The following is a 21,332-nucleotide window of genomic DNA, read 5'->3' as shown; positions in this document are numbered from 1 at the left end:
GTAAAATTACATGATCCTGGCAAGTGAGGACTGAGCCACCCAGACCCTCTCCCGTTAATCTGGAATGTAGTGCAGCGAGTGACATGCCGTGAAACCATTTACCCCTATCTATTTCATATCCTAATTCCTCTTGTCTCCGTTTATTTCTTCCTTTTACCCTTCTTTTTCCTTCTCTATTTTGCTCTTTTCTTCTTGGTCTTTCTTCTTCTTCTACCTTACAATGGAATGGGTGGGAGTCAACCCTCCAACCAGCCTATTGCTGATGGCCCCTGTATGCAGGTAGCAATGTTATATGCTTTAGGCCTGTACTGTCTTTCTTGAAATACTCTATGCACATTTGGATTTTTCCTTACCTGTATGCTCATTTTATGTTTGGTAGTTATTTACGTACTATCCTGTCCTGCTAAAAATTGTATAAATAAATAAGTAATAATTAAAAAAAAAAAAAAAGTGAGTGACATTTAGTTTGCTAAAGTGCTTTGTATTATAAGCAGTTACCTTTTTTTTAAATAAAATACTTGTTTACCCCATTTGTTGCATCTCAGTTCTGCTGATAATCTACTGCATCCAAGTCTTAGTCTATAGGGTTCGGTATTAAGTTGGCCCACCCTTTGCAGCTATAACACCTTCAACTCTTCTGGGAAGGCTGTCCACAAGGTTTAGGAGTGTGACTATGGAAACGCTTAAAACATTTTCAGCCGAACAAAAGGAAAAAAATGAAATGGAACACTATTCCATTAAAAAAGCATGTACAAGTGTATATAGAAAGGCACACTGAAAGCAGGGATTAGGGTGTGAACTAGCCCTTAGAAATAAAATACCGTACCCTACAGCAGGAAGTGCCTGAACAAGGATCTTCTTGATTAAAGTGGAGCTCCACCCGAAAGGGGAAGCTACACCTGTCTGCCCCCCCCCCACCTCCACTGCCACATTTGGCACCCTTTGGGGGGGGAGTAGGGAGCGAGTACTTGGTTTTGACAGGTACCAGCTCCCACTTCCGGCTCAGTTTGCCGCGCCAACCTGAGCTAGAAGTTTGCCCCCCCCTTCTTCCCCTGCAGCCTTCTGGGACACTTCACAAGTACCAGGTGACTGTGGCCTATTCACAAAGCGCAGCGTGCTTCGCACATGTGCAGTAGGTACCTGGCTGTGAAGCTGCAAGGCTTCACTGCCTATTTCCCTTAGTCAGGATGGCGGCACCAGCACCCGATAGCCGACTAAAGAATCGGCTGGGGTGAGGACGCGATAAGTGTCCTAATATTAAAAGCCATCAGCTACAGTATTTGTAGCTGCTGACTTTGAATTTGTTTGGAGGGGAGCCTGGAGCTCCTCTTTAAAATTTCCCAGGAATATTTTTAATGGAAGCTGCAGATTAACAAAAAAATGAAAATTACTTTTGAAATTACAGTGAAATATTAGGCCTCATGCACAGTATTTTCAATGTTGGTGCTGCGCTGGCGGATACCAGCTAGTAAGTAATTAAGAAAAAAAAGGGGTTATTTAAATCTTAGATATGCATACGACAAAATGTGTAATTAATCCGCTGTGCAAATCAACTGTGAAAAAATATCAAAATAACATGTGTTTCCCACTAAATAAGATAAAGTGATCCGAATATAAGTGACTAATAAACATGGTACAATGAATCAATGATCCTATTAGCAAAATTCAACTATGTATGGTAACTGATAAACAAAAGAAGTGATCAATATGAGTCCCATACGAAAAATAATTAATATAAGTCAATAAAAATAAAAACCAAAACACAAAAAAGGGGAATCAGTTTGAGATCCCATCAATAACCAAAAATAATGAATATACAGTAAGTCCATAAAAATAAAATCCAAAACGCAAAAATGTGAATAAGTGTGAGATCCCTTTACCATGCAAGATATAAAGAAAGTGACTGGTATCTTTTCTATCCAGTGCAGTGACACCTGCGTGTGTGCTAGTCTCTCACCTTAGGCTCCGTTCACATATTGGCGTCTTGGATCGTGCCCTCGATCTTGAATCATTGCAAATCAGGGGACGCCCATGCGATTCCCGTGACTTGCAATGGCACCCCAAATGCATTGTAAATTTTCTGCGTTTGCCACGATTGCTGCTGGCCGAATCGCAGTAAAATCGTGCAAACAGAGTCGCGTCCCGCGATTCTGTTTGCGTGATTTTACTGCGATTAGTCGGACGACAATCACGGCAAAATCGCGCCGTGCATGGGGTGCCATTGCAAGTCAGAGGAATCGCACGGGCATCCCGCATATTGCAATTCTGCCCGCGATCCGAGGCGCCAATATGTGAATGGAGCCTTACAGCTGTAAGGTTTCAGTATTAATGGCAGACATGGGAGTAAGTCACACATGTGCAAGTCACAAGCAAGTCTCAAGTCTTAACCTTCAAGTCTCAAGCAAGTCCCAAGTTACTGTGGCGAAAAGCAAGCAAGTCAAGTTGAGTCCCTGCTAGAAGTCAAGCAAGTCAAGTCATTGATTTTGGTCAAGTCACAAATCAAGTCAAAATACTGATCTACCCCAATTTTCACCTTTAAATCGGTTAAAAGTCAGTGGTTAGGAAAGGTATTGTTTTATTTTCAACATTAACAAAACTGCTTAGTGCTTTTTTCTTGGCATATTAAAGAAACACTTTAAATGCCCAAACAGCTCAAAATCCTTCGTCCGGTCATGTTTAACATCACAGTCACTAAAACCATGTTAAGTATTTCCATTGTTAAACAGCCAGTGTCCTAAAAATCAGAACACACTGAGGTGTTTTAAGCGACTGTGGTGTTAGAAACATAACAGGCACATTAATTTTTCTTTAACACATCTTGAGAAAATGCAAATATTTAATAACTTAAAAAAGTTAAGTAATTTCGAGTCATATGTCTCAAGTCAAACTCAAGTCTCAGGTCATGAATACCAAGTCAAAGTCAAGTCGAGTATTTTATTAATTTTAGTCAAGCAAGTCTCAAGTTCTCAAACTGGTGACTTAAGTCTGACTTAAGTCAAGTCATGTGATTCAAGTCCCCCACCGCTGATTAATGGGTATCTATCGCTGAATGATTCTATGCTTCTATGCTTCGGGCTGCCTGCAGGGGTCCTCCTATGGCGGGCTCAGCTGGTAGTTTTATATGGTGGATAACATCTCATCTATGGTGGTCAGATGGGCTCTCCAGGTATGTCCTCAGTATGAGTGATATCGGTGGGAAAGAAGGCTCCAGATAGTATAATATTATTAAGTATTAATATTATTATTAACTAAAACGGCTAGTTAACTCACTTGCTAAATGGTTAAACCAAACAAGTCATTCACGAGCAGCGAGCTTTTCCTCCAGCAACACTTCCGGTTTGCCTATCGCTCAGTCCGCCATAGGAGGACCCCTGAGGCAGCTGGAAGCATAGGATCATTCAGCGATAGATACCCATTCATGCAGTAACCTTACAGCTGTAATGTGAGAGACTAGTACACACGCAGGTGTCACTGCACTGGATAGAAAAGACACCAGTCACTTTCTTTATATCTTGCATGTTGAATGGATCTCACACTGGTTCCCCTTTTTTGTGTTTTGGATTTTATTTTTATTGACTTATATTAATTATTTTTCGTTATGGACTCATATTGATCACTTCTTTTGTTTATCAGTCACCATACATGGTTGAATTTTGCTAATAGGATCATTGATTAATTGTAACCTGTTGATTAGTCGCTAATATTTCGAATCACTTTAACTTATTTAGTGTGATCAACATGTTATGTTGATATTTTTACACAGTTGATTTGCACAGCGAATTCATTACACATTTTGTTGTATGCATATCTAAGATTTATATCACCCCTTTTTCTTTCTTATTTTATTACTTACTAGCCAGAGTCCGACAGCGCAGCACCAACATTGCTGATCGGTGCTTGCGGCAAGCGGTCATTTGACCATTCTTAAAGTGATAGCGCGGGAGTATCTTTGCATATTATTTTCATGCACACTATTGCTGTTAGACTCAAGTTTTTGTGAGTTCAGGCATTTTTTTTTATGCCCTTGAACTCCCCTTATGTTTTGCAAATGTCCATGCACACATGGACATTTTTAGCAGTTAAGTAGCAAGGGAAGTTTAGAGGGTGTTTTCTTAACGCTCTAAAATTGCGTTCAGGAGAAGGAATTTTGAGCACAAAAAACGCTGAACAATGTTGAACACGTGTAAATCATGGCAAATGAAATAAGTAAACGCCAAAACTCCAAACACTGCTAAACTGTGCTAAACTCTCCTAAACTGGATTGAAAAAATGCAGCTTAGGTGAGTTTATAATGCTTATTTTCTCCTGTCTCCTGTCACTAAGGCACATAGAAGGCAGGAAGGATAACTTTGGCCCATAGAAGGCAGGAAGGATCACTATGGTACATGGGAGGCAGGAAGGATCACTATGGTACATGGGAGGCAGGAAGGATCACTATGGTACATGGAAGGCAGGAAGGATCACTAAGGTACATGGAAGGCAGGAGGGATCACTAAGGTACATAGATGGCAGCAAGGAATAATCACTAAGGCACATGCAAGGCAGGAAGGATCATTAAGGCACATGGAAGGCAAGAAAAAGGATCACTATGGCGAATAGAAGGCAGGAAGAATCACTAAGGCACATGGAAGGCAGGAAGGAAGGTTCACTATGGCACATGGAAGAAGGGAAGAGAGAGAGAGGGGAGAGTTCACTCACCAGAAGCTGGCTGTTCTCCTGAGGCTCAGGCAGTGACAACGTGTGCACGGCTTCAAAATTTCCACCCACACAACTCCTTCATAGCCACAGGATTGGCTGCATGCTGGGGGTTGTGGGCAGACACAGGGGGTCATAGGAAGGAGGTGGAGCAGATCTAGCCTCCCTCCTTTACTATTCTGTAGAGCGCGTGGGTGAGTGGGAAGAGAGGCAAGGGGACTGTGCGGCACACACTGACAGGCAGAGTCAAGTTACGGCACTAGGCTTCACTGCAGGATTTAGTCCGGATTTGCGGGACACTGGGATTTACTTGAAATCCAGGGATGGTCCCAGCGAATCTGGGATGGTTGGGAGGTATGCTAATCGGACATCTGTGGGCGCAGATGTGGGTGCAGGTGCACAGCCCTTCACGGGTGTATGATTATGTATGTCCTATGTGAACAAGGCTTAAGATGCTAGATGTTGCACACATCAAGGACTGATTAAATTTGTAAGTGGAGCTTTCCAAAAGGTATCAAGTTACGGTATATCAAAGTTATTGAAAGTCAGTATGTACTTAACACAGGAGCTTCTTCGACAACACTCACAACACTCACTGGACTCTGCTACATGTTTACTTTGAAGGGGCTGAAGCTTGCCATACAAGCAGAAATTTGATTGAGCAATCAAATGTTTAATGTTATTTTTGTCCAAATTGCAAAACGATCAAAAACATTACAATGATTTGGAAATCCTGCAAGAAGATGGGATCAGAATTGCCCCAATTGAACACAACAAAAAAGAAAAACAAATTGCTGTTGATAAAATTGCCATTGTTTTTCTTGTTCAATTTCTTTTCAGTTTGATCTTTCAAAAAACTTTATTGAAGCTGCTAATTTGTTGTCCAGTTTTGACGTTGCAATCAACCAAATTCTTTTAATCAATCGATCTTGTGGGTGGTAGATTGCTTTGTTGCAATTATTTGTGACCATATTTGCAAATCCTTGTCAACCAAAAGTTGTTAAACTGGGCTGAAATCTGCTACGTGTACAGTATGGCTAGTTTAAAGTGTATGTAAACCTTGACAATTTACTTTCTTTTATGTTCCCTTTAATCGATTAAAAGTACCATTGAAATTGTTTTATTAAAGTGGAGTTCCACCCAAAAGTGGAACCTCTACTTATCTGATTCCATCCCCCCCCCCCCTCTTCTGGTGCCACACGTGGCACCTTTTGGAGGGGAGGGAGGAGGGGGGAACAGGTACCTGTTTTCGACAGGTGCTTGTCTCCACTTCCTTTGCGATGTCCATCAGAAGTATGTGTAGCTGCTGACTCTGCTTTAAATCTGTTTTATACATTTTTTTCTTATTTTATAAATGCAACAAAAAAACTTGATCTTGTTGAACTTCGTTGCGTTTGGTCCTCTCTGCCTGGGTTATCTCAAAGAGTCTATTTACACTTTTATCTTGGCACTACAAGTCAGTTAGTGACTAGGCCTTGCAAATGAAGACAGTGGGATTGATTGAGTAGTTGAGCAAAAGAAAACTGGGCAGGGCTGGCACCATTCGAAATGCTGTGTGTTGTGCATTTCTGGCAGATTAACAGGTATTTTTCTGTACTTGCAGAATCTATGGGATAAAACATAGGGAAATGTGCATGATTGCAGAGATATACTACGTATTTTTTTATTCTGCCTTGACATTTGTTTTAAGGCTGCAGGGGAATTAATATTTTTTTAGTCAGAAGGACAAGTGTCACCAATGCCAAAGTACCAGTATGTAAAATAAAAAAATTAAAATTAAAAATATATGGTGCAGATAATAATATAATACAAATTACCTTTTTTTAGACTGCATTACAAATTGAAGAATGCATACAGATTCCATTCAGAATACCTTGTGTGCCAGAGGCAGTGATTGCATATTAATTGAGTCTTTTACAAAAGGAGCTGAGAATATTCACACAATATTCAGTCAGGTGTAGATAAAATAGGAAAACAGGGATTCGCTTATCATATGATTAGCCAATTGAAGTGAATATTCTCACACTTCATTGTAATAATATAATTTTCAATTCTTTTAATAAAAAAGCGTCATTACATGCAGCATTATGTATCTTCCCTTAGTGTACTGTAACCCGTAACTACAGTTTTAATCTTCTTATATCTTCATTTTCTCCAGTGGACAGCCGTTGTCCAAGTAACTTGGACTGTGTCTTGCAGAAGAGAGAACTTTGTGCTCCAGGCAGTAATGTTTGCGGCCCCTGCAGATACCTGTTTGAGGAAACAATGACTGGCCATTGTGTATTCAAAGGTAAGCTTGATTGGCAATAACTAAAGCAGGTTGAATGAAAAAGATTTACCAGATTCCCCCATCCACACACTTGAGGCAGGTGAAGGATTTCTTCCCGCTGAGCTATTATATTCTAACAGCAGGGAGACTTCCCTGCCATCAGAATACACTGATCAGCATTGGAGGCTATAGCCCTGCCCATACATGGATCGAAATTCGTCCAGTCCCTGCTTGTAGGCAGATGCAGTCTACATTCTCTACTGCAGAAGCTGAGGAAGTCAAGAGGAACATGGTTCCCTGGGTCACTGGCAAAGTTATCTGGTTAGATACTGCCATCCCATGTGACTCTGGTGACCATCTTGGGTCAGGCAAAGTCTATTTAAGACCCTGGCTCCCGGGCTTGGCATGTATTTTGTGTGTGGGTAGTAGAGGGACAGGTCACCTGTCTGTAGAGACAGTATTAACAGTTCCAGATGAGTAGGGAAAGAGTAGGGACATGCTATCTTTCCTGGAAACCTCGTTTGGGCACAGACTGGCTAGGCCGCATTCCATTTCTTGAGACAGGTGCTGTTGGTGCAACTGAGTTCGGCTGCTACACTGTTCGCTGCAACATATTGTGAGTGCGCCTGGTCAGGTTGACTTCCCACCGGGTAGTTGTACTGATTTAATCCACATTTAAAATACAGTTATTTTACTGAATCTGGACTGGAATGAGTGTTTACTGCCGCCACACCACGCTGCACCTCCCCACATGCTGATCCAGCCAAATTTTGATCCATGTATGACCGACCTAAATTGTTATGAATGGTGAATGGTAATGACTAGGTATAGAAGTTGGTTCCCTCTCAAAAGGTTTTTGTTTAACTGAGCATTTTTATTTTTTTATTTTTACGTCCACTCAAAATTGATATCTCAGTTTTTGGTAGCTGTAATGCTGGGACTAGGTCCTCTGACACCCAGGGTGAGGTTGCCAAAGTGCACATTAATGCTATTTAGTACAGTGCCCCATAAATAATACCATCACAAAGCGCAATGGTTCCAGCTCTGTAGCTTTTTTTTTTTTTAGGCTCTAACGCAGGGGTCCCCAATCTTTTCAGTACATAAGCCATTTTACAAATATTTGTAGGCTAAAAAAAATAGTTTTATAAATGAATGATTAAAATTTAAGGCCTATTTCTCTCAAATATTGTTCACAAATCTGTCTAAATCTGTGTTAGTGAGTGCACGTCTCCTTTACCGAGATAATCCATCCACCTGACAGGTGTGGCATATCAAGATGCTGATTAGACAGCCTGATTATTGCACAGGTGTGCCTTAGGCTGGCCACAATAAAAGGCCACTCTAAAATGTGCAGTTTTATCACTCAGAACAATGCCACAGATGTTGCAAGTTTTGAGGGAGCGTACAATTGGTTGACTGCAGGAACGTCCACCAGAGCTGTTGCCCGTGAATTGAATGTTCATTTCTCTACCATAAGCTGTCTTTAAAGGGGTTTCAGAGAATTTTTCAGTACATCCATCCAGCCTCACAACTGCAGACCACGTGTAACCACACCAACCCAGGACCTCCACCATCCAGCATCTTCACCTCCAAGATCATCTGAGACCAGCTACTGCACAAATCGGTTTGTATAACTAAAGAATTTCTGCACAAACAGTCAGAAATCGTCTCAGGGAAGCTCATCTGCATACTCGTCGTTCTCATCAGGGTCTCGACCTGACTGCAGTTCGCCCTCGTAACCGACTTGAGTGGGCAAATGCTCACATTCCATGGCGTCTGGCACTTTGGAGAGGTGTTCTCTTCACGGATGAATCCCGGTTTTCACTGTACAAGGCAGATATCAGACAGTGTGTATGGCATTGTGTGGGTGAGCGGTTTGCTGATGTCAATGTTGTGGATCGAGTGGCCCATGGTGGCGGTGGGGCTATGGTACGGGCAGGCATATGTTACAGACAGACAATGAACACAGGTGCATTTTATTAATGGCATTTTGAATGCACAGAGATAATGTGACGAGATCCTGAGGCCCATTGTTGTGCAATTAATCCACGACCATCACCTAATGTTACAGCAGGATAATGCATGGCCCCGTGTTGCAAGGATCTGTACACAATTCCTGAAAGCTGAAAACATCCCAGTTCTTGCATGGCCAGCAAACTCACCAGATATGTCACCCATTGAGCATGTTTGGGATGCTCTGGATCGGTGTATACGACAGCGTGTTCCAGGTCCTGCCATTATCCAGCAACTTTGCTCAGCCATTGAAGAGGATTGTCCAACATTCCACAGGCCACAATCAATAAGCTGATCAACTCTATACGAAGGAGATGTGTTGCGCTGCGTGAGGCAAATGGTGGTCACACCAGATCCTGACTGTTTTTTGGACCCCCCCCCCCCCCCAATGCAGTAAAACTGCACATTTTAGAGTGGTCTTTATTGTGACCAGCCTAAGGCACACCTGTGCAATAAACATGCTGTCTAATCAGCATCTTGATATGCCACACCTGTGAGGTGGATGGATTATCTCGGCAAAGGAGAAGTGCTCACTAACACAGATTTAGACAGATTTGTGAACAATATTTGAGAGAAATAGGCCTTTTGTGTACATAGAAAGAGTCTTATATCTTTGAGTTCAGCTCATGAAAAATGGTGGCAAAAACAAAAGTGTTGCGTTTATAATTTTGTTCAGTGTAGTTGCCAATAGCCTATATAGCCGCTATGTCTCGTTTTTGACTCAGGCTCCCAAATAAGATAGCAAAAGCAATCCGTTATAGATAACATGAAACAAAAGAAACACCATATAGTGCATTACCGTTTTAAAGAATAATTTCATGCAAAAGGGTTACACTTACATTGAAAGATCACAAGCAAGCATGGAAGCATCAGATGTAGTACTTTTTCCGGAGCCTACAATCAGTTGCGCATGCATAGTAATGTGTGTAGGTGGCTCCTCCTTACGAAGTTCATCACATATTATGTCATCAGGGGCATCATTGTGCAGCAGCGCTACGCTCTCTTTCCCCACAGGACATGGAGGCAGCAGCAGGAGCCATTGGCTCCTGTTGCTATCAATCAAATCCTGTGTGGAGAGAGAGGGGGGCGGTACTGAGCTGTGCGTGTCAATAGACCTAGACAGCCCAGTTCAGGATTGAGCCCACACAAGTGCCCGCATAGTAAGCGGCTTGCTTTGGGGGCATTTGGAGAAGAAGAAGAGTTGGGAGCTCTGGCGGGGGATCCCAGAATAGGAGGTTCAGGGCTGCTCTGTGGAAAACCATTGCAGCTAATTATAACATGTTTATTATTTTTAAAAAAATTATAACTTTACAATCACTTTAATATTTTTAATAACAGAGTTTTTTAATCATGCAATTGATGTGAATTTGTAAAACTAGACATAATAAAGTGTCAGATCTTGTTTTTACAGCCGGAAGCAGAACAAAGTTTACAGGACCTGATTCAATGATCGACATTATTCAGGAATACAGGCTGACCAAAGGCCACAGAATAATATCTACAGGCATTGGTATGTGAAAAAGGTTAAAGAGGGTTTATAAACACTTTTTATTCAAATATCGTACAAATGTATTCAAACATTACTTTGAAAATGTTTTCATAATAGATATGGTGATCATTGAGCTTTCAACAATTCAAACTCCAGCTGAAACTTTTTGTTTGGTTTGGTATAGAGCCAGGGCCGGGACAAGGGGTGGCCAGGAGGAACAGTTGCCCTGGGCGCAATGGTTTATTGCAGGAATGGAGGCACCCTAACCCTAAGGGAAAGGGGGGGACACAGTTTGGCATCTTTGCCCTGGGCACTGGATGACCTTGTCTTGGCAATGAATAGAGCAGAGAGGGGTGAGAACCCCTGTCAGGTTTGTATTGCTATCTTTGCTCCGTTTGGGAGATTTTTCTTTAATTGGGACACATACAGAAACAAAAGGTAAAATAAGGAAGGCTTACTACTTTTTCTCTTCAGTATTTTAATTGCTGTCTGTGCCTTCCTGCCCTGGTGACAGGCCCACCCCCATTTCTTGGGTCGCAGACAGAAATAGAAAGCCAAGACATAATTTTAATACAAACATGCAAGGATAATTTTTTAAAAAAACAGGTTTTTACATGCACCTGATTGGTTGATTAAAGTCAGCACAACTACACTTCATTTGCTAAAGTTAGCCATACATGAGCCATCACTCATCTCACCCATGTACGCTAAACAGTGCAGATGAAGGAATTTCTCCTGATAGCTATTGTTTTCAAGCAACTGCAATACCCGAAGCTGCATTAATACCCAAACAGTAACTATATCTGATTTAATGCAGTCATGGTTGTTTGACAATTTTCTGCCCACCTCCTTAATTTTTTTTATATCAAAGTTTTTAGAAGTGTGTGGATGGTGCCAACAGGGCCACCCACTGCTTCAATGTTGCTGATCCAAGAAATTTTTTTAAAAAATCCAAGAAAGATTTTTAATTTTTCCTTGCACATGACTGGCAATGCAAAGTGAAATTTCACTTTTGTAAATATGTAAAGAGAACATGATGAAAATTAATTTGTCAATGTAGATGAAAGAAGGCCGGCTAAGGCTACATGCTGAAACGCGTAAATCCTGTATTATTTTGTACCACACCTGGATTAATAAATGTATTCTTTGTGGAAGATCAAGCTTCCGGCTTTCTTTCATCCATGTTTGCTTGGGTGCTAGGAGGACACTACAAGCCAGTGTATCCACCGCTCACCACCTCGTTACTACAGGTGTTTTCTACTATATATAAATTTGTCACTGTGGTTGAGACCTGGGTCTGTTTTTGAATAACACACAATATGTAACCTACAGTATACCAGTACTCCCAAACTGATGCACACTAGAAACTTGTAAATATGTTTTGGCTTCAGATAAACTGTAATTTCTATATAAATAGGGCAATGGCGGTGACGGTTAAAGCATATGTATAGACCAAAAAAACATATGTATCACATCTCTGCAATACATGTACATTTTTCTGTGTTTTATCTCATTACACAAGATGCAAGTACAGAAAGAGACGCCTGAGGGGGGACATGATAGCAATTTTTAAATATCTCAATGGGGATCTCAGCTTAGAAAAAAAGCTGTTCAGTCGAAGGGATTGCATGAGGACTCGAGGGCATACAATGCGATTAGAGAAGCGTTTTAACCTCAGGCAACGTGGGGGGTACTTTACTGTTAGGGCTACAAGATTGTGGAATTCTCTACCACAAGAGGTGGTTTCTGCGGGTAGTATGGTAGCTTTCAAAAGACTCTTAGACGTACATCTCAAGGATCAGAACATTCAGGGCTATGTGAGATGATTACAGCCACACACACCTACACAGGTTGAACTGGATGGACTATTGTCTTTATTCAACCCCACCTACTATGTAACTATGCAACTATGCGAGAAAAATGACTGTTGATGTGCCAGAAGTACTGTATAGTGTGCTCCTAACTTTATTTTTGGCATGACAACACAGCTATGAATTCCTAAGGCAGACCATACATGGTGCAAATTTCTTTCCTACAACAAGTTTATTGATCAAGTTGACCTACCCTTTAAGGTAAAGTAGCAATGTTGCACCTAGGAAAGCCACTGATCAGGCTGCTCAGGAACTCACCTCTAGGACATCAGCTCCAGATTTTATACATGATACAATGCAAGGCTGTAACCAAAAGTCTTCTCTTTTCTGTGCAGCTTCTGTCGCCACCACAAACACCGCTGCCTCAGCACAGGCTACATCTCAAGGGATTAAATCCCCAAATCTCTATAATGTCACACCAACAAGAAGCCCTTCCCCAGCTGCCCCAACCTTTTCCCCCCAGCTGAAAGTGAAGAACATAGGCAGGAGGAGGAAGTCGGAAATGAACCAGTCCATGTCACTAGGTAATGTCTGCTCTATACAATCTTATTTATTATTACAATGAGTGTTACAATAAATAACAGCTTCTGTATTAAAAAATGGAGTATGGGAAAATGGGGCTGTGTGGCCTACAATGACCAATAGGATAATAATGTATTTTGTTGACCTGTTTAATATATACATTTTTATTAAAGCTGAGCTTTGTCAGGAATAAAAGGCACAAATGAATACAGTTCTGTGTTCATTCAGGCTAAATTCACACTTTTGCTTGAAGTTGACAAGTATGAACCCTTCCCCTGTTTCCAAAGCTGGTCACCTGGGATCTCTCACCCCTTTACTCACAGACCAACCCTCTCACCTGGCCTCATGCTCCATTATTGTTGCTTATCTCAACAAAGTAGGACCTTTCACCACTCCCTGCATGGCGATCCCCACATTTATGGTGGATTTCTAGGGTTTCTACACGCCTTGCCCTGACTCACAGGCATGGTTCATGTATACTTTTAGTGACCGTGCATCGATTTGTGTTATTATCCTATATTACATATCCCCTCTTCTGTGCTTTGTTTTGTACTGCAAACTTTAAATAAATGTCCATTCTCTTTCAGCTCTGACTGTGATCTGTAGTCTCACCGCGGTGTCTGGACTCCTTGTGGCAGCTCTGTGTTGGTATAGGTACGTTATATTGTGTAGTTTATTATAGAGTAACAAAATGGCAGCCTAATTTCACTTGGATGCAGGATGTTGTATTTGATACCAGAAAACATAGATCATTTTTTCCCCTCCTAATTCTCTTGTCTTTCTGGACATACAATTTTCAGCATGCCATCTCAGATGTAGGATACAAGCCTTCTTTATGCCAAACACAATGCTTAAAGCACATATCAAGGCAAAAAAAAAAAAAAAATATGCAATACTTATTTTTTCTAACTTTTTTCCAAGACCCTGCAAGTACAGAAAAATACCCATTAATCTGCCAGAAATGCATTTGGCTCTCAATTTCCAACTACAGGCTGACAACACTTAGCATTTTTGGACTGATTAGTGTCAACCTTCCTAAAATACTTACCACCCCTCCTGTCTTCATGTTCAAAAGCATCAAAGTAAAGGCACTTTAGTCCTAAAATAAGGGGTCAATAGAATATTTGAAATACCACTGGCAGAGAGCGCAGGACAAATGATGGCTTTACATTTCTTACAAGACCAGCTGTTTTTTTTTAAATTTGTAAAATGGATACAAAAACAATGCATCAAATGGTAAAGTATATGTAGCCGACGAAGGGAGAAAAAAAAAAAAAAAAATTGTACTCACCGTAAAATACTTTTCTACAATCCATTGGAGGACCAAAAAAAATGTAGATCAGCCCAGTATATCACCTCTCCTTAGTATTCATAGACCATGAGTTATAGGCTGATACCTTCAGGTGATTGGGCAATGGGAAGCTTTTGAGGACACGCCCCCCTCAGTATCCCTCCTATAACCCTACCCCTCTCCAAGAGTCTTCAATTTTTTGATAGTATTTTATAGTAATAGATCTCTTTTGTCTTACCTCTGTATTATTATATTAGATAGGGCAGAAATGGTCCACCTGAAAAAACAGAGAAGATAGAACATGAGAACAGAAAACGAAAGTACAAAATTCAGCCTAGCGCTCACTCCGAAGGGGAAGACTGGCGTGCTGCTCTCCTCAGGCAGGGAACTCCAACATGGGTACATAAAAAAAAGAGAGAAAGGAGGCGCAAACACTTAGTGCATTACCCGTGGTCACTGTTTACAAAATTTTAATAAAATGCCAAATGCATACTCACAGACATAAAGATGATAAAATCGTGTTACAAGCATCCACCATATGTGAACTGGAACAAGTCCTTCGATCAGGACCGCTAACGCGTTTCGGGGGTCAAGCCCCCTTCTTCAGAGCTCTCTCATCTTTATGTCTGTGAGTATGCATTTGGCATTTTATTAAAATTTTGTATTAAAATTTTGTAAACAGTGACCACGGGTAATGCACTAGGTGTTTGCGCCTCCTTTCTCTCTTTTTCTATGAGAACAGAAAACCAGGTGGCAGCCTTGCATATTTGGGAAATTGGCTAGATGCCAAAAAACCCAAGAGGCGCTCAATGCTCTAGTGGAGTGAGCCTTAACTGGCAAGGGGGGTACCTGATCCTTGAGACCATCAGCTTGAACAATGGTCATTCTGAACCACTGAGAAATGTTGGAAGATTTTACATGTTAATTACAATCAAGAAACATTACTAGTTCTGGTAGCAGAGAACTGGACACGAAAACAGATGCCAGAAACAAATATCAAAAGTCCTGTCCCTCGTCTTAACACTGTAAAAATAACAAAATTTGTAACAAGAAATAATAAACAATCGACTGAGTCATCAAAAAGGAGGCTTACTCATTGAAGACTACTCCTCCGTAAGGTAGTATAATATAAATACTGTGAGATTTCAAAACCCTAGAGCAGTTCTATATCCAGTAAAGAAAGTATAAATCCTGTGAGATTTCAAAACCCCAGAGCAGTCATATATTCAGTAAAGAAAGAATAGAAGAGGAAAATGGAAAAGAAGAGAGAGAGGAAAAAAAGAAAAGGGGGTTAGAATGAAAGAGAATAGATTAAAAGTAAAGAAAGATGGTCCAACGCGGAGACGGTAAGAGCAATGTGTTCCCCATTGATCTAGCTGTAGAATGAAGTCTAATGCTCTAGGGAGACATGCATGTATATTCAGCCCATGGTTCCCATATTCATTGAAATGTGTGGACCGTGTCTTTCAGGATACTAACAATATTCTCATGTACCATGATCCATGTAATTTTTCTCTTTGCCTGAGCCAGAGATATTGTAGATTGTTTCCAGGATTTAGCTACCATCATCTTAGCCCCCAGGACAATAAAGAAAATCAGACGTTGTAAGCATTTAGGTAGACCAGGAACCTGGGCATTAAACAGAGCTATTCGTGGAGTGGAGGGCACCAATCATCCCGTCACCTTCTGGATCAGAGAGAAAATGCCGTTCCAAAAGCTACAGATCCTGGGACACTCCCACTAAACATGGCACATTGTCCCTGACATCTGACAGCCTTTAAAACACAAGGGTGACACTGAGGGGTACATTTTGGCTAGCCGAGTCGGCACCAAGTACCAGCGGGTGAGCACCTTTAAATTTGCCTCTATCAGGGCTTTGTTCATAATGCCCCTATATGATCTCAGGAAACAGGTGTTCCACGACTCGGTGTCTCTATCCTCACCCAGGTCCAATTCTCAGTCCATCATATAGGGGAACTTAGGAGGGAGACCCAGTAGCAGCCCATAAATAAGAGAGATTCCCTCCTGCCGATCTGCATCTTGTGTACACCACTTTTCGTAGGGGGTCAATTGATAGTGATCCGGCTTAACCAGCCAGAGAGAATTTAGAAAATGCGAAATTTGTAAAAAACGAAAACGCTCTGATTCGGGCATTTCAAGGATATCCCTACAATGGATAAGTGCAAAAGATCCTCTATGGGTAATCAACTGTCCAATTCTGTATAGTACCTTGTCCAGCCACTACTTAAATGCCACAATATCTAGCCCTGGAGGAAAACCTGGGTTATTAAACAGACGAGCTAGCGGTTTAAATGGGGAGACCAGGGAACTGTTAGAGCGCAATTTGTCCCACAGCCCCACCGAAAAAGACAAAGTTGGTGCCAAGATGGGAGGTCTACGTTTTGGGTGGCACCACAAAAGGTAATCTAATGTAAAGCCTTGGGTCGCCATTCTCTCCATGTACACCCAATCTGGTTTAACATATCGTGAATAAACTACTGATAATTGTGTGAGATGGGCCGCTTGATAGTATCTAAGCCACCCTTCTTTTGAATGACAAAACGGTAATCAGTCTTCCTATAAAAAGCAGTGGATGAAACTTGTACAGCCCTAACCTCATCCAGGCAATAAACACATTTTTTTTTTTCGGTGTGCTGGTGCTGGGCAGAGAAAGGCAGAAGAACAATGTTCTGGCTAAGGTGGAAGGCAGAGACTACCTTGGAAAAAAGTCCTGGGTCTCAACACAAACTTGTTTTTATGCAAAACCAAAAAGAGTTCTTTGCAGAATAACACTGCCAGTTCAACTCATGCTTTGTACTCTTGGATATACCTTCTGTATATTTATTTTGTGCTCATACCCTCCTTTGGTGTGTATCCTCATGTAATAATTTGATTTTGTCCATTGGACGGATTTGTATTCTATTATGCGTTTTACTTTTCCTTTCAATAAAATATTTGAACAAGGAAAACTACCATTTCAGACACTCACCTTGCCAAGGTGATTGCCACAAGAAATAGAACCTTGTGGTTCAAAGTAGAGAAAGGAATATCCCTAATAGGTTTAAACAGGGACTTCTAAATATACCAGAGAAAGATACGGCCGCACTCCACAGCTGAGATAGGATTATGAAGTTTCTTTATTCATCCTCAATCCAGACAGACAGGGGACAGGTAGACAGCTTAACGTTTCACACGACACACCGTGCTTGTTCACAGTGTTATCTGGACTGACAATGAATAAAGGAACTTCATAATCTTATCTCAGCTGTGGTGTGCGGCTGTATCTTTCTTTATGGTCTATGGTGGTGAGCCAAGGCGAGCACCTGCAACGGCAGAGGCGGCTCTCTAATTAGGCAGTTTAGGCGGCCGCCGAAGGCCTCGCGCTAAGAGGGGCCTCGCGGCCGCCTAATCCATGTAGTCAGGGCCGGCGCAGCGCTGCCTCTGTTTGCTCCCGCTAAGAGGGAGCCTGCCCGCGTCCTGCCCATCCGTTCCGCCGCTTGGAGGGGGCACAAAATTACTGTCTGTGTGATGGAGCATGGAGGGGGAGAGACGCTGTTCTCCGCTCGTTGCAGAGCGGAGGGCGGAGGCTAGCAGAGTGTCACTGCGAAGTGCGGACCGCCCCGCCTATCCTCCGCCCATAGAGAATCTGGAGGAGAAAGTCAGCTGACGCCCATTGCCAATAGAGTGAGGCGGGAGGAGCTCTGGCTGGCTCTGCAAGGAGACCCCATGACGAAAAGGCAACCAGGAAGTCTGAAGAGGCAGAAGCGCTGAGGCTGAACATCTGTCTGAAGCTGAGGGAGAAATCGACTGACAAAGTAAGTAATTGCCAGTGCAATTGATTGGTAATTGGTGCCGTTCTCCCCCACCATCCCCACTGCCTCTTTCTGATCCCATCCCCTCACAAGCTTCACAGATCTCATCCCTGATTGGGGGGGGGGGATTAGTAAGAGGTGGTGGGGGAGGATTGCACCCCCCCCATTACCACTACAGCTGCCACTGATCCCAGCCCCCATCACCACCGCTGCCACTCAATCCACCCCCCATCACCACCGCTGCCACTCAATCCACCCCCCCATCACCACCCACCGCTGCCACTCAATCCACCCCCCCATCACCACCGCTGCCACTCAATCCACCCCCCCATCACCACCGCTGCCACTCAATCCACCCCCCATCACCACAGCTGCCACTCAATCCACCCCCCATCACCACCGCTACCACTCATCCCACCCCCCATCACCACAGCTGCCACTCAATCCACCCCCCCCATCACCACAGCTGCCACTCAATCCACCCCCCCATCACCACCGCTGCCACTCAATCCACCCCCCCATCACCACCGCTGCCACTCAATCCACCCCCCATCACCACAGCTGCCACTCAATCCACCCCCCATCACCACCGCTGCCACTCATCCCACCCCCCATCACCACAGCTGCCACTCAATCCACCCCCCCCCATCACCACCGCTGCCACTCAATCCACCCCCCCATCACCACCGCTGCCACTCAATCCACCCCCCCATCACCACCGCTGCCACTCAATCCACCCCCCATCACCACCGCTGCCACTCATCCCACCCCCCCATCACCACCGCTGCCACTCAATCCACCCCCCATCACCACCGCTGCCACTCAATCCACCCCCCATCACCACCGCTGCCACTCATCCCACCCCCCATCACCACCGCTGCCACTCATCCCACCCCCCATCACCACCGCTGCCACTCATCCCACCCCCATCACCACCGCTGCCACTCATCCCACCCCCCCATCACCACCGCTGCCACTCATCCCACCCCCCATCACCACCGCTGCCACTCATCCCACCCCCACATCACCACCGCTGCCACTCATCCCACCCCCACATCACCACCGCTGCCACTCATCCCACCCCCACATCACCACCGCTGCTACTCATCCCACCCCCACATTACCATCGCTGCCACTTATCCCACCCCCCATCACCACTGCTGCCACTCATCCCACCCCCCCATCACCACGCCTGCCACTCATCCCACCCCCCATCACCACCGCTGCCACTCATCCCACCCCCCATCACCACGGCTGCCACAATATGCAGTTCATTTTAATATCGCCTGCTTATTTATTTCTTTTATCGTGTGTGGGGGGCCTCCTACATGATTTTCGCCTAAGGCCTCAAAAAGTCTAGAGCCGCCTCTGTGCAACGGATATGTTGTACTTTCCCCTTTTGGCCTGAGCAGTGTATGTATGTTTGCGGGACTTCTAAATGCCTAGAGAACCAGATTCAATTTCCACTAAATGCAGAACTGGACTGGGGAACCCACCAGGGAAACACCCATCACCAAGGACTTGATTAGAAAGTGGGAAGCCAAGGGTCTTGGGAACAGAATAGAAAGAGCAGAAACTTGGCCCATTGGTCCAGACCTAACTGCAGGAAAGAAAGAATTCTTCCTCCACAGAAACACATGGGATGAAAGTCTCTAGACTGACAGCAAGCAAAGTACACACCTTCCACGTTCAAAGGTAGACCTTGTAGGAAGGGGACTAAATAGCTTTGAGCATTGTAGAAATCACACACTCAGAGGTGACCCTGTCCCTTTGAACGTGAGCTTTAGCAGACATGCCAAGTAATGCAGTGACCAAGAAGTAGGATGGCAAATTAGTCCCTGGGACAGCAGATTTCAACATTCTGGCAGAGCCCACAGTGTCTGCACCAGTGGATCCCTGAAACTGAATACAAACCTGTCTAGTCTGTTGTTAAACCTGGAAACTAGGAGATATAAATCCAGCATCCCCCACCATTGACACGGTCCAGAGACCACTCCCCTGAGTCCAGGCGCTGCCGGCTGAGGAAATGTGCCTGTTGATAGTCCACACTGGGAATGTAAAGGGCTGATGGAGCTGGATCACAAAGTTACTGCCTAAGACAGGATCTGCTTGACCTCTCTTGCCACAGTGAGCCTTTCTGTTCCTCCCTGATAATTGATCTATGCCACTGTCCGACTGGATCCACATAAGATGGTCCTCCAACAGGTTAGTCCAATGCTGAAAGGACAGCCGGATTGTTTGAAACTCAAACATGTTGGCCAGGAGAAGAGACTCCTCTGACAACCAAGTTCCCTACACCAACAAGATGCCCAGATTTTCCTTCCTTCCCAGCACAGCAGGCTTGCACTTGCTGTTGCACCTTCATGTCAAGAGCATGGTAGTGGATTTGTCAGTGCCATACCTTGCGGGTAGACAGAGAAGTACCCTTGGGGGAGTTTGAAGTGGAAGGTGGGGGCAAATTTAAAGCGAAATAAAGCTGCTTGGCAGGAACAGATAAAGATTACTTGGCAGTCTTCTCCTTCGGCTTCTTCTTTTGCTAAGGAAGACGAGTGCTTTTGCCCCTGGTAGCACCTTTGATGATGACATCTTGAGTCAGTCCAAAGAGAGGTTGTATCTTGAAGGCCATGATCAGGCGCTTCTTGCAAAAACGGTGCAGTCCAACAACAGCCGTATATGTACTGACAAGAGACTAATGCGAAAAGGCAGCCTTGAGGCTTCTATCAGGCCATGGTAGTTTAATTTTAACCCCACAGACATCTCTCCCACATTCATAATGAGCACAGGGTCAAAAGCAGCAGAGGATAATGACATGAGTGAATGACATTTAGGAATCTGTTTATAAAGCAGAAGTACCTACCGCTAGTTAAAAAAAAAATAAATAAAATATGCACACATTTATAAAGCACATTTGGTTACAAAGACGTATTTCCTATGCTTCTTAGCTCTATCTAGTGGCCATACTGCGGTATTTCAATATTGCCCATAAAAAAAATTAAAGCTTCACTCTCTTCTGAATTCATTTATTATGGATAGTAGTAAAATAACACATTATGGACACTAGATGGACCTGAGGAGTATAGGAGATACATCTGTAACGTAATGTGCTTTATAAATGTGCGTGTATTTTTATTTTGTAACAAGACAAATTATGAAACAATTCTAGAGAATGCTAGAGGAAATTAGCATAAAATAAATAAGTAAGCAATGTCTACATTTACTTGTTAATTCACCCTAGTGTTCTCTAGATGTATTACATCATATCTCTAGTTACAAAGACATACTGTATGTATTTCCTATGATCCTTAGCTCTATCTAGTGACCAAAAAGCAATATTATACTACTGCCCATAAAAAAGGACAAAAGGCTAAAC

General features: G+C 43.2%; 1 protein-coding gene across 2 annotated transcripts in view; it reads left to right on the top strand.

Annotated features, from left to right (window-relative positions):
• Nucleotides 1-21,332, top strand: part of LOC309559387 (neural proliferation differentiation and control protein 1-like) — a 59,434-nt gene that overhangs the window by 15,452 nt on the left and 22,650 nt on the right. Inside the window, exons 1-5 of one of the 2 annotated variants that reach the window (XM_082262648.1) lie at nucleotides 6,178-6,278; nucleotides 6,854-6,985; nucleotides 10,389-10,487; nucleotides 12,673-12,861; nucleotides 13,447-13,513. In XM_082262648.1, the coding sequence (XP_082118774.1) occupies nucleotides 6,961-6,985; nucleotides 10,389-10,487; nucleotides 12,673-12,861; nucleotides 13,447-13,513 (380 nt within the window). In that variant the 5' untranslated portion in view covers nucleotides 6,178-6,278; nucleotides 6,854-6,960. Of the gene's footprint in view, nucleotides 1-6,177; nucleotides 6,279-6,853; nucleotides 6,986-10,388; nucleotides 10,488-12,672; nucleotides 12,862-13,446; nucleotides 13,514-21,332 lie in introns of those variants that run through there. The other variant, XM_082262647.1, reaches the window with a different exon arrangement.

Source organism: Pelophylax lessonae (assembly GCF_965119305.1).
Source record: "Pelophylax lessonae genome assembly, chromosome: 7".
In the NCBI taxonomy this organism is placed as follows: domain Eukaryota; kingdom Metazoa; phylum Chordata; class Amphibia; order Anura; family Ranidae; genus Pelophylax; species Pelophylax lessonae.
Note: the sequence above shows the minus strand (reverse complement) of the source record. Positions and strands in the feature narration are given on the sequence as shown.